General features: G+C 41.9%; 2 protein-coding genes across 7 annotated transcripts in view; one reads left to right on the plus strand and one right to left on the minus strand.

Moving 5' to 3' along the window:
- The window catches only part of NPL (N-acetylneuraminate pyruvate lyase), a 56,267-nt gene that overhangs the window by 16,476 nt on the left and 25,570 nt on the right, over positions 1–14,221 (minus strand). For both annotated transcript variants that reach the window (XM_072648442.1, XM_072648441.1), the window contains exons 5-6: positions 3,102–3,159; positions 373–448 (exon numbers count right to left, since the gene is read on the minus strand). In XM_072648442.1, coding sequence (XP_072504543.1) covers positions 373–448; positions 3,102–3,159 — 134 coding nt within the window. The remainder of the gene's footprint in view (positions 1–372; positions 449–3,101; positions 3,160–14,221) is intronic.
- RGS8 (regulator of G protein signaling 8) overlaps positions 12,872–14,221 on the plus strand; it is a 221,617-nt gene continuing 220,267 nt past the window's right edge. For all 5 annotated transcript variants that reach the window (XM_072648451.1, XM_072648444.1, XM_072648452.1 and 2 more), the window contains exon 1: positions 12,872–12,992. The gene's annotated coding sequence lies outside the window, so the exon portion shown is untranslated. The remainder of the gene's footprint in view (positions 12,993–14,221) is intronic.

Here is a 14,221-nt window from a genome sequence, read left to right on the forward strand (position 1 = left end):
CCTACCTTCTTCTGGAGACCTTGCCCAGACCTTCCCACTGGTCCTCCTTCTAGCTCCCTTTCCCTTTTAGATTGCCTTCCTTTATACTGTATCTATCTTGACTATAGTTATTTGAATGTAGTCTCCCCTATCAAAATGGGAGCTCCTTGAGGGCAGGGAACGTGTTTCTGCCTTTCTTTGTATCTCCAGCAATTAAGAGCAATGCCCGGCACATAGGACAGCAATTAACAAATTACTGACTGCTTAACTGCAAATAGGATAATTGTGTCATCCAGGTCTTGGTCCAGAAGAACCCTGAACTGAGCACCTGGGGGATGGGGAGGGTTGAAGTGGGTCCTGCTGACCCTGTGTCCTCAGGCTCAGTCTGCTCACCTTTGTTCACAGGTTTGAAAAAGAAAGGGGCTATGACAGCAATACCATCAGCTCCTATTTCTGCTGCATGCTGAGCCTTGAAAAGAAGGAATGAAATGCATTCAGACTGGTCGTGATCCTCTACCTACTTATCTTGTAAAAACTGTATTCATGCACACTCATGTTCTTAATTGAAAAGATTCAAGGGGGTCGGTTCATGAACTTGGGTGGGGAAAAATATTACATTTCAAACTTTGGTTTCCTTTGTAGTCCTATGTATTTGATTTTATGCATTGAAAAGCATTATTTTGAGAAATGGCTCATGCTTTAGCAGATATTACCAACAAAATTTCTAAAATCCTCAAACACTGATTTGCCAATAAAAATTACTTGTTGCACTGAAGGGTGATCTCAGTCTCCTGAAGGCTGTTCTTCAGTTCAGTATAATGTAAACTCCTTAATAGCAGAGACTGTTTTCTATCTTTATTGACTCACCTCCCCACCACAATGTCTTCTCCGTGGCAGATACAGAGAGAGAGGCCAGAGAAAGAGACATGGCTGTGGGAAGGTCTGGGGCTCATTGGGAGAAAAGTCTGTACCCTTTCAGATTTCTTTAGCTGCTGAAATATATAACTGCTGATGTTCTGCAGAGAACAGGGGCTGCTACTCTTTGTCCTTTGTTCTTGAAGAGGGCCATGACATCAGCAAGGTGATGCCATGATAAGCAAGTGAATTGGTTTTAAGTGAGGGAGGGCTGTGCAAAGTCACCAGCCTCACTTTCTCCTTGGGAGCCATCTGGGTCCAGTGGCCAGATAAAGATCAGGACAACTAGAGATGGTCCAGGATGTATTGGAGGACCTTGGCCTTTTCAAGCCAGGTGTCTTCAACACTGATGTTCTTCATAGAACAGGGGCTGGGGGAGCAAGGTTAGAACAATTTTCATCTAGGTGGGGCAGTGTGGATACAGCACTGGGCCTGGAGTCAGGAAGATAGGAATTCAAATGCATCTCCTAGCTGTGTGACCTTGGGCAAGTCTCTTAATCTTTGTCTGCCTCAGTTTCCTCAACTGCAAGCTTTGCAATTGCACAGGCATAATAACAGCAGCTATCTTCAAGGACTGTTGTCAAGCCCAAGTGAGATAACTGTAAAGCCCTCAGCACAGTACCTGGCACAACCTGGCTATATAAATGTTAGTTATAAAAGAAGACCTGAAAAGTCAAATGGGCTTTGGACTATGAAGCACCACTTGAACTGAGAGATGCCAAGGAGAGGAGACTGGAGAGTTTAATTCTGAAAGGAATTCTAAAGGAAAGACACCGTTAACAGAAAGGACAGACCTGATTCACTCCAGGCCTCTGTGGCAGCTAGGGCAGTTTGGCTGAGGGGACTCAGCCCAACTTCTTCAAATAGAAAGAAGATGGAGAGGCCATGTGACAAGGAGACCATTTTAGGTATGACCCCTGCTTTATGTGAAACAGGCCTCCTAGGGGCCTCAGCCACAAAACAAACCCCAACTTCTCTTGGAGGCCTTTCCTGATTCTGCTGCCTTCCTTCGGTGGATTATCTCCCCTTCTTTGGGTCTACAGTGTAATTGCACAGACTTGCTTGCATTAGACTGTAAGCTCCCTCTTTTTTCTTTCTTTGCGTTCCTAGCACTTAGTACAGTGCCAGGCCCACCACAGATGCTTAATGTATGTTGAATGACTGACTGACACCTCAGAGTCAACCTCTCTATAGGTGCTTGATAACTATAGGGGTTGTATTAGGGAATGCTATGTGGAAAAGCTATGAAAATCCACCAGGCATCAATAAGAACTGTGCATCTACAGAGTAGCTGTGGGATTCGAAGATTCACCCACGTCACTTACCAGAGATAGTGTCTTTCGTGTGCATGGAGACCCAATCTTACATAAAATTTTAAATTAAATGGAAGACAAGGGGAAAAAGAACACACAAGCCAATTCAGAGAAGTGGTGAAAGTTCCTGTTTCCTCATTTGTCCTTCAGGGGGCATACTCTTAAGATGTCTTTTTTTGTTCTTTGACTTCTAATGGAGACACAAGAGACCTGTACAGCTGATTCTGGAGCCTGAGATCCTGGGTACAAATCTTACCTCTGCTGCTTGCTTATCTGTGTGACTTTGGGCAAGTCAGTGCTGTGCTTCAGTTTCTTCCTCTGTAAAAAGAAGGGCTTCCAAGCCATCAAACTTCTAGATCTTGATTTATGACCTTGTAAAATTTAGTTGGTCAATGAGTCTAATCATTCTATTTTATAGATGAGAAAACTGAGTTATAGACAAGAGTTACCTGTGGTCACAGATAACAAAAAGTAGAGGATTTGGAATTTGAGCTCAGTCCTCTTCCTAAAGTCAATGCTTCTTCCTTTCTGCCTGCTGATGTCTCCAAGATTTATGCCCCGAGTTTGAATCTTTCCTCAGACATCTCTTTGCTGCATCATCTTGTCCAAGTCACTTAACCTCCTTTGGTCTCAGTTTTCTCATTTGTAAAATAAGGATAATGATAGCACCAGCCTCCCAGGGTTACTGGAAGGGTCAAATGAGATAACTGTAAAGTATATGGTAAACCTTAAAGTTCAATATAAAGGTTTGCTTTACTATTATTGTTAATATTATTCCATTGACCAAGATTACTTTTAATGTTCATTTTAATCAGATTTCCCCTATATGAAAAGGTGGGAGTAAGCCTACGTGTTGTGATTTACCCCAGATCTCTGTATACCCTATATACATACCAGATCTTGTGAGTCTTTCAAGCTTAATGCTCCTACATGAATGATCACATTGTCCATCCTGCATAATTAAGATTAAAGTTTAGAAGTTACTCCGAGGAATATAGTATGTCCATGGCTATAATAAAATCACATAGATCTCTATGGCATATATGACTATACAGATAACTGCTTCCCTTGAGCTGATATCAAAGGTTGTTTTAGATAGTGACATCCGTGTTTGCCAGCATAGTGGGAGGTATCTAAATACAAGAAGGATGGTGAGGTTTTCCAGACGCTCTTAAAGGCAGACTACCTTGCCTCAACTGCACTGAGTCCAGAGGCCTGCCAACCCTCCTTAGTGAAATCTACAGAAATGCAAAAGAGAATATTTGTTGTTGAACCAGCCACACTTTAAAACTCAAGTGGAAAAAAGATAGCATAGGTCTGAGTGGAGTTGTTAGCCCAGGTCTCTAACCAACAGGAAAGAGTTTTCAAGAATGAAGTCTGCTCCAGGAGATATCAAGTAAGATGATCAGAACCAGAAGGGACCTCAGTCATCAATCTGGTCCAGTCCCCTCATTTTACTAATAAGTAAACTGAGGCCTAGAGAAGTAAATCCACTTGTCCAAGGTCATACAGGTAGAGACTCTCAGGACAGAGATTAAAATCCAGATGCTCTAACTCCAACTCCAATGTTCTTTTCCTTTATACCAAGAGAGAAGGAATGAGATGAAGATTATTATTATTATACACATAAATCCTTGGTAATCCAGGATAAAAACAAGGACAAAAGTTCAAAATACAGGATGCACTGTGAGAATTGCTTCTGATAAGCAGCTACATCTTCTTCCATTAGGTGACATGTCATCCTAAACATTCTGGCTTGTGAAAGAAGGGTTTATGATGTACTACAGCATGAAATTCCTGTTTTTCCTAGTTAAAACAAATGGTAATATCATCCATCAGATAGCTTATGCCCATGTAGCAGGAGATATAATTGTGCTTTGCCACTAATATTCACCAATAATCCAAAAATGGTAGGAAGACTGTCCGTAATTTGTCCATTACGCTGTGGATTATTCTACTGGCCTGCTGCTGGCCCAGATGCTTCTGGACAGATTTAGCATGTAAGTTTCATGAGAATAGGGAGTATTTCCTTTTTTGTAATTGTATCTCCAGGAACTGGCACAGCCCCTGGTGTATTGAAGGTATGTGATAGATACTCGTTGACTGACAAGATCTATGAGGGTCAACTGGAATGGACTAGAGATTGGTAAAGTCATCACTAGTCATCATGGTGCTTCGCAAAAAGACACTGGACCTGAATGAAAATCATAAATAAAGATTTAGATCCTTTTATTGATCTGTGGGTGATGGTCTGTCTGTTTCTTATAATACCAAACACTGGATATGACTGGTATGGAAGCAAATACCTCTCTGTTCACTCCTTGAGAAATACTGAAAGTATTTTAAAATTGCCCTTGTTTGAAGTCTTATTACTAACCTGAAAGAGAAACCCTTATTGGTCTTTGTAACTATTAATTCTGAAACAGTATTCTGCCTCACTCTCCCCAGATTAGCCCAGGAAGAACTCCTTCCTTCAGTAATTAGGGTGGTGGTTGGTCAAGACCAGGGACTTTAGCTGGATCTACCTAGAAGATGAAAGAAGTCTCTTTGATTACTTCAGTTAATGGAAATATCTCTTATGTGTTCATCTTTGACCTACTGGAGAGGAGAACCCTTGAAGAAAGTGATGAAAGAGCGATTGATGGTTATAGGGAAATGATTCTTTAAGGGTAAGTTTAGAGCTAAGTGACTATTGTTCTGTCAGATGAAGCAAACTGTTAGGAGAACTTAAACTCTAGACTCTTGCTCAATCTTGACTACGAAATACCCCTTATTATTTAAGACTCCTACAAATCAGAACTTCAAGATGATTCACATTAGGGAGATGCCTAATGGCATGAAGATTCTATCAATTTGGAAATTTCTGCTAGAGAAAAATGCTTAGATTTAGAAAAAGTCAAAATTAATAGAAATTGGTTCTGGTGGCCTTGTGCCTACAATGCAAAACACGGTTTTCTTCCATACCAGGAAAGCAAGGAATTCAGTGCTGAGATGCACTGTAATCCCATCATGGGCAAGAATGTTGCAGAGAGTATAGGATAACTCATGGTGATCCTTATGAAAAGAAAATTCTCATGAATTACTGACATGAGGAGGTATATGAGAAAGTTCTTACTGGCATACGGAATATCCAATGAGAAAATTTAGCCTGTGAAAAGAAACTCAAGGTAGAAGTTAAAATAAAAGGTGGAACTATCCTCAAATGCCCCTTGCCAGAAGATCACATCATTCATAAGAAAATCAGCATCCTCATGGACCAGAACATACAGATGATGGTTAAATTATAACAATTCTATGGAATTTTGCACCTTAGGGACTAGAATGAAAGTAGTGAGAAACAGGAAAATCAGGGAAAGTCTAAGGATGTCACACCAGATGGCTTTAATATTCTCCTTAAGAAGTTAAGGTCAGGGCAGCTAGGTGGTGCTGTGAATAAAGAACTAGTCCTGGAGTCAGGAAGACCTGAGTTCAAATTTGACTTCAGACACTTGACACTTACTAGCTGTGTGACCCTGGGCAAGTCACTTAACCCTGATGGCCTCAAAAAAAAAACCCCCAAAACAAAAAAACTCCCAAACAACACAAAACCAAAAACAACAAAAGAAGAACTTAAGGTCAACTTCTGAGAATGGGGCAGGGGGCCAGAACTGAGGGGGAAAGGTGATAGCTAGCATTTGCATAGTGCTTTACAGTATTATGTGATTTGATCTTCCAAGCAATTCCTTGACATAAGTGCTATTATTATCTCCATTTATGAAGAAACTAAAGCAGACACAGGTTAAGCGTGTTGCCAAGGATTGTTTGTCCTTCGTTTTTTAAGAGGACCATGACATCAGAGGAAATGATGATGACTTTGCAGTTGACTTTGAGTGAGGGAGGGCTGTGCAAGGTCACCAGCCTCACTTTTTCCTCCAGAGCCATCTGGATCCAGTGACCTGATAGTCATCAGGATGACTGGAGATGTCCCAGGATGCAATGGGAGACCTTGGCCCCTTTAGATTAAGGCCTTTACAGGTACTCAGAGTGAGGTAATGCCCATTCAGTGAATAGGCCTCTTCAAGAAGTAGTGAAGGGATGGTCCCTTTAATTAGAAAAAGAAAAAAAATCAAGCTGGGAGGGCAAGGCCCTCAGGATCGCTGCTCCAAAGAGAAATGGTGGGTGCCAAAAACAGCTGGTTCAGAGTGAAGTGGGAGGAAGGAAGGAAGGAAGGAAGGAAGGAAGGAAGGAAGGAAGGAAGGAAGGAAGGAAATCTAGCCAGTAAACCCAAAGTAAACTGGACAGCTTTGGGCCACCAAAATTTACCTTCCTTTGGAGAAGAGAATGAAAAGAAGAGGTCATGGTCCTCTTCAAAAACGAAGGACAAACACAACCTGTGAGTACACTGAACTGCCTGAATGGGGACCCAACTAGCTGGGTAACTCAGCGGGTCCTCTCCCATTCATTCTCCTCTCCAAAGGAAGGTAAATTTTGGTGGCCTGAAGCTGCCCAGTTAATTTGGGGTTTGCTGGCTAGATTTCATTCTCTGTCTCTGTATCTCTTTTCTTCCCTAAAACCTTAGACCCAGTTCACTCTGAAGCCCACAGATTGGACCACAATAGGTCCCTGACCAAGCTCCACTTAATGGCTGTTTTTTTGGACCCTCCTGATTTAGATGGAATCTCAATGGTAACTGTTTCTCTTTGGAACCACAACCCTGAAAGCCTTGCCCTCCCAGCTTTTTTTTCTTTTTCTAATTAAAGAGGCCATCCCTTGACTACTTCTTAAAGCGGCCTGTTCCTAAAAAGGCCTTAGCCTAAAAGGGTCAGGGCATCCTGGGTCATCTCTAGCCATCCTGATGAATATCTGGTCACTGGATCCAGATGGCTCAGGAGGAGAAAGTGTGGCTGGTGACCTGCACAGCCCTCCCTCACTAAAATCAAAGTGAACTGCCAGTCATGTCATTTCCCTGATGTCATGGTCCTCTTAGAAAATGAAGGACAAAAACAACCTGTGAGTAGATTGAGCTGCCTGAATGGGGACCCAGCTAGCTGGGTCACTCAGCTCAACCTCTCCTTCTCCCAAGGATTACTTAATTCATAGGGGCAGCTAGGTGGTGCAGTGGATAGAGCACCAGTGCAGGAGTCAGGAGGACCTGAGTTCAAATCTCAGCCCAGACACTTGACACTCACTAGCTGTGTGACCTTGGGCAAGTCAGTTGACCCCTGTTGCCTCATCCTGGGTCATCTCCAGTCATCCTGAGGAATATCTAGTCACTGGATCCAGATAGCTCTGGAGGAGAAGTGAGGCTGATGACCTGCACAGCCCTCCCTTACTCAAAACAAAGTCAAGTGCAAGTCATGTCATCGTTTCTCTGATGACGTGGTCTTCTTTGGCAACGAAGGACGAACACACATAGCTCATAAGTGTTTGAGGCCATATTCGAACTCGGGTCTTTTTGACTCCAAATCCAGCACTCAGTCCCCTGTGCCACCAACTGCCTCTGTGAAAAGGTTAAAGGAACAAGAGCTTCTATGATCTCAGCAAGAGCACGGATGAAATGAATGACCATGGAGTCCAAGTGGGGTATGTGAGCAAATGGAGCCAGGAACTGCCCAATCAAACGATAAAGTAGAGGAAGTTCAAGTGGGAAGAAGGGAGGGGGCATTTTACAGGATGGAAGCAGAACGAAGACCAAAACTGGTAGGAGGGGAATGCAGCTGAATACAAAAGGATATAAGGTGTTCACCAGAGAGGCCACATTAGAGTTGGAGATCTTGGAGGTGGGGCAGTCCTGAGCAGTGATAGGGCCTCCTTCCCTGATCAGGGCTCAATGAATATTGATGTTGATAAGTTGTTATAAGGGGGATTTATAGTCAGAAACAATCAATAGATCATTCTGCATGGAACACCAGAAGATCTCAGCTGAGCCTCAAGAATTATAAACTGTGAAGCTGAAAAGACTGAGAATCCAGGAGAAGAAAACAGCCACCAAGGGATTTGAGAGGCTTTGGCTGTTTAGGATGAAAACAAGATGAAAATATGGTGGAGCTTCTGCCAAGGGGCGGGCCAAATGCAGTGCAGGAGAAGAATTAAAGAATAAAGAATTAAAGAATAAAGCCAGAGAACAGCAGCCCTGGGAAGCTCCTTGTTTGGCCTGTAATCCTATCTTGTTTCCCCTTCCTGCCTATGGCCGCGTTCCAGCCAAGCTGGCCTGCTTACTGCTGCTCACACCAGGCATTCTGTCCATCTGTCTGGTGACTGGGGTGCACTTCTTTCACCTCTGAAGAGACCCTGTTCTTCCCTGGTCTTGATGTCCCTGTCCCTTCCCCACCCGTTTAATTAGAAAAAGAAAACAAAATCAAGCTGGGAGGGCAAGGCCCGGAGGGTTGCTGTTCCAAAGAGAAACAGCTGACATGGCTTTTTATACATGCTGTTTCCCCACAAAGAATATAAGCTCTTTGAGGTAAGGGGACCATTTCCATTTGTCTCTGAATCTCTGTGCCTGGTACATACTCAATGTTTACTAAATATTTGTTGAAGGAAGATGTAAGGTTTTCTTACATTTCAAATTTCTTACATTACAAATGCAGGAAAACTAGGATAGTATTGAAAGTATAAATAAATTAGAATATTAGGCAGGTTTTAGGTAATGTATTATTTGGTGAATTGTAAATTAATAAGTTTGTTGAGGGCCTGCTCTTTTCAAGTCATTTCACCAGGCACGGTAATTGATAATGCCATGAATAAGGCTATGAACAATGACAAATATAATTAGGGGAATGTTTTTGTACAGGGGGGAAAAAAAGAATAAATAGGCTCTCCTAGGGGTACAACTAGGGGCCAGATATAAGGAAGGCAGGTTCACAATTATTTCCTAGCCTGTAGGTCAGTACAGCATAGGCAGCTACACCTTTTCCCTGGGTGAGAGCTGGGTTAGGGCTAGGCCAGTGGTTGTTCTCTGAGATGCTGTTACCTATGTTACCCAAGGTTCAAAACTGGGAGTCTATATACTTTAGGTCAGTGAGCCTGACTGATTCCTGGGGAAATTCTAGAATGGATTATTAAAGAATCACAGGATTTCAGAGTTGGAAGGGACCTTAGTGACCATGTAGGCAACCTGACAGCTGAATAAGGAAGGATCCCTTCTACAGCAGAGTCAAATGGTTATACAACCTGGCCCTACAGACCTCTCATGAAACAATTGCCTCCTGGAGGTTTTTCTTACATCAGGTCTCAATTTGTCTATTCCACCCACGGACTGCTCCTAGTTCTGCCCTTGGGGGACATATAGAACAGCAATCCCTGGTCTAGGGAACAGCCCTCAGATGCCTGATGACAATGATCACATCCTTCCCAAGTCTTTTCTTCTCTGTCCCATGTCTTTATGTGGCACAATCCCAGAGCCCTTCAGCTGCCCTCAGTCTTAAAGGTTTTACTCCGAGAATGTGGCACTAGCAGGATGACAGCATGCCTGGGGCTTCAAAGCCCCTTCAGCATGAATTTTTAGCATTTCAAACTATCTCTAGCAGGTTACAGTTATATTTCTGTTATTTTATTTCTGAATAATTATATTAAGTCAATCTCAACTTGGTCTCCAGGGAACTGTGATTGTCCCTGCGCTAATACTTTTTTATCAGAGATTTGGATGAAAGGATTGATGGCATGCTCATCAAGTTTGCAGATGATGAAAGGCTAGGAAGGAGACATCCATCTATAGATCTATATATCTATATCTAGATACCAAGATATCTATGTAGCAAGATATGGATCTGTAGATGATATCTCCTTCCTAGCCCAGCCAATCATCTGAATGAAGGCACAGTCAATCAATCGCTGACAGTCAATAAACATTTATTAAGTACCTACTATGTGCCAGGCACTGTGCTAAGTAAATTTATTTAGACACATACACATGTGTGTGTGTCTATCCTTCCTAGCCATCTAATCCCTGTGTGTGTGTATATACACATACATACTTATATACATACACAAACATATACACACGTATATACATACATTTGTACACACACAGTCCTAGGAGTTCTCGAATGGCACATTCTGTTTTCTTCCTGGTTGGGCAAGCTGATTCATTAAACATTTAGCATGCCCTGTGCCAGGCAAAATGGGGTAATGGCTCTTCTGAACTTGGAGTTGGAGGAGGATTCTCCATGCTTACATTCTCACTGCAGTGCAGATCCTGCTTCCTGCTTCAAGGTAGAAAGTCTGCCTACTGGACTGTTAGCAGACTGGGAAATGGCCCTTGAGATTAGGTCAGAGAGCAGTCTCCTTGACTGTGGGATAAAGTTAGTGAAAAAGCCCTGAGAATACCACTGTGGAGAGAGATTGGGTGGCCCCTTGGAAGCCCCTAGGGTCACACTGAGAGAGAAGGCTTGGAGAGTAAACGGCCCCCTACAGTTAGGGTTTTCAGCAAATGGGTCTTTATCTTCCTCCTGCTTCTCCTTGGCTCCTTGTTTGCTCAAGAAACTCCAATGGCTTCGTAGGACTTCGAAATGCAAACTCTTCTGTCTGACACTGAAAGCCCTTCCCAACAGCCTGGACCCAACCTCCCTTTCCAGGCTTTTTATGCATGTTTGCCCCTTCACAATTCTTCACTTTAGCCAAACTGGCCTGTTTGTTACTCCTCAGCCATTACCTTCCATCATGCCTGTGCACACATGTCCCTTGTGGCTGGGGGGAGTACCAAATTCACCTCTGTCTCTTGAGAGTCCTTCATTCCCTTTAAAGCTCAGTTCAGGTGCCTTCTCCTACATGAGGTCTTTCTCCCTCTCCTGCACCCCAGCTGCTACCTCTCCTGACCCCCTAAATCACTTTACATTGATTATATATATAATTCTATGTAACTGTTGTCTTCTCCAACAGAATAAAAGAGCTCCTTGAAGTCAGGAACGTTTTTGTAACCCCAAAGCTTAGCACAGTGCCTGGCATACAACTTGCTGATTGACGGACTGTTTTCAGTCCTTCTTTTCCTGCACAAGGCTCCCTAAAGAGACCATCTTCAGCTTTGGAGGTGTGCTCCCCTTTACCCCTCACTAGCACCCTGACAGGTATATGTAACTTCCTTGCCCCAGTCAAACGACCTTCTTCCTCTTCCTTTTTCTCTAGGTCGTCCTCTTCCTCCTCCTGCCCCACTTTCAGGTCAATTCCTCCAGGTCCTTTCTCCTGTCATCGTTTTCCTTTAACTGGATCTCTTCCTTTCCATCTTAAGACCTTCTCCTTTGCCCTGAGAATCCTCCTCTTTCAATTTCTCTTTAGTTCTCTCCATTTCCCCTCCCCTAAATCCAATCTCTGGGCTTCTTCACAATTTCCATATCTGAATTTTTTTCATATTTCCTTTCTAGAATCTTAGGGTTGAAGTTAGAAGCAACCTCAGAGGCCATCCAATCCCTCTTGTTACAGAGGAGGAATCTGTGCCCCAGGCCACAGAGGCAACAAATGTCAGAGGTGGGGTTTAGAGCCAGATTCCCTGTCTCTGGAGCCAGTAACTAGCACATACAGTAGTATTTAATAGTGTCCCACATATAGTAGGTATTTAATAGAGGCTTTTTAATCGATTGATTTCCACTCTACTATGTTGCTTCCTTGAAAAGCAGCCTAGAGTACTGGAAAGAATACTTAATATCAGGAAAGCTAGGCTCCAATCCTGCCTCAGACATCTGCTGGCCAGGTAAGCTTGAACAAGTCAATTAACTTTACAGCACCTCAGTTTCCTCATCCGCAAAATGGGAATACTTGTACAACCTCATGGGGATTATTGTGAGGAAAATGCTTTGCAAACCTTCAGGCTCCATGTAAATGGGAGTTGTTCTTAGCCTTCTTCTATTCTAGTCCTTTTCCTCCCATCCAATGATCTCCCACTGAACCAATAAGTGGAAATAAAAATCAGGCCTATCATGGAGGGGCTTCAGTTATCCTTCACAGTTGAAAGCAGAGCAGCTAACTGTTTCTTGTCTTGCTGTAATGACCATGTCATCCTTTAAAGGGCGAAGAAAATAACAAAGGGAGTTGTTATTCTGGGGGCATTTCTCACTAAAAAGGGGTAACCAGTAGCTGAAATAGCATCTAGGCAGGCAGTGACTCCTCCATCTTGGACTTTGGGATAGGCAGGCTTAATGGCTTAATATATACCTAGATTTGGGGGAGGAAATGTGGAATGCTCTGAGAAAGAACAGGTGGGATCCTTTGCCCTCACATTGTACAGACCAGGAGAGATGGGAAAACCTCAAGAATGAAATTCTGAAGGCGCAAAGACAATCAATCTCTATGGGGAAGAAAAAGAAGAGTTATTTAAAGAGATGGATGTGGATAAAAATAATGAAATAGCTAACTGCTTAGATTTTTTTAAAAGACATGCAGATGAGAAGTGTCAAGAATGCTAAATTGGGTGGATGCTGGCTCAATGAATCAATGAATTGTGATTGGCTAGGGATTCAAAGGACAACAAAACGTGGTTTGGGGTAACTACCTTGGGGAAAAGCGGAAGATCAAAGAAAGGCCAGGGCTGTTGGGGACAATGAACAATCACAGATGACAGAAAGACAACAAAAGGACTCAAATCTTTTTTTTTTTTTTTTTTGCCAAAGAGATTGATTTTTGGATTAGAAAGGAAAGAACAATGATGACTAATAGGGAGTTGAAACCCAAGATAAGTAAGTAAGATAGTGAAAGAATACCTAGCTGTCCTTGGTGAATTTAAACAAGTAGGCCCAGATGAACTACAAACCAGGATACTGAAAGAACTGGTAGATGTGATTACTGAGCCATTATCCGAAGAGAAATCATGGAGAGGTAAGAGATACTTTGGGGCTGGTAAAGGGCAAAATTGCTCTAGTTTTTTAAAAGGTAAGAGAATATAGACCGCAGTTTTCAAGATGATGAGCTTAATGACACTTCCTTATGTAATTTTATAATGCTTTATTTTTATTTTTTTTCTATTTTAAATTTTTTAAATGAACTTTGGGTTTTTTTTATATCACAGGTTCCCCCCAGATTTCCTCTCCTCCTCCTCCCCAAGAGCCATACCATAACAAATAATACTTTTAAATTTAAAAATTTTTAAATTTTAGAAACAAGAGGGATAAAATCATCTTAAATGATTGACACATCAAAAAAATCTGAAAATCTATGCCATTATAATGTATTTCTAAAGGAATTTTTAGCAAACATCCAGAAAGGAAGTAGTGATTACCTAAATTCATCATGAACAGATCAAAGTACCTGCACTCTTTTTTAATTTTTATAGGATGATTAGACTGGTAGATGAAGGGACAGAAAATCTCACTTGCTATACTTGTATACAGGATGGAGAACCTGCAGCCTAGATAATAGGACAGGTGACTGGATTCAGAGCTGATTGAACAAAGGGATCATTAGAGGATCCTAGGTCTAGAACTAGAAGGCAACTCCAGGGATTTGAGCCCATAGTTCAAAGTCAGCTTGGAAGGAGGTCTTTGTGTTTCAGAAATTTGTACCTGTCCTTGTGTTATTTAACACTTTTAGCAATCACCCTGATGAAGGCATAATCAATCATTAGTCAACAGTCAATAAACATTTATTAAGCACTGGGCTAAGCAATGAAAAAAGAAGATTGTCCTTGCCCCAAGGAGTTTGTAATATAATGGGAACAGTTATAGTTAGGAAGATTAGATTATAAGATCCTTGAGGGCAGGGACTGTCTTTTACCTCTTGTATCTCCAGCAGTACTTAGCACAACAAATGTTTATTGATTATCAAATTTGTAGCTGACATAAAGTGTGTGTGGGGGAGAAAATACATTGGATGACAAAGTAAGGTTTCAAAAACATTCTTAAAAGTCTAGAATATTGAGTCAAATTTAATAATTTAATTTAATGGGGATAAATGTAAAATCTGACATTTGGGTTAAAAAAAATGAATTTCATAGCTTTTCATTTGGAAAAAAAAGCCAATCTGAGTTTTACAGTGCTAAAATCTTAGTAGGAAGCCACAGTATAATATAACAGGGCCAAAGCTGGCCTCAATTTTATACTGTAGTATGA

The sequence above is a fragment of the Notamacropus eugenii genome, chromosome 2 (assembly GCF_028372415.1).
Source record: "Notamacropus eugenii isolate mMacEug1 chromosome 2, mMacEug1.pri_v2, whole genome shotgun sequence".
NCBI classification, from domain to species: Eukaryota; Metazoa; Chordata; class Mammalia; order Diprotodontia; family Macropodidae; genus Notamacropus; species Notamacropus eugenii.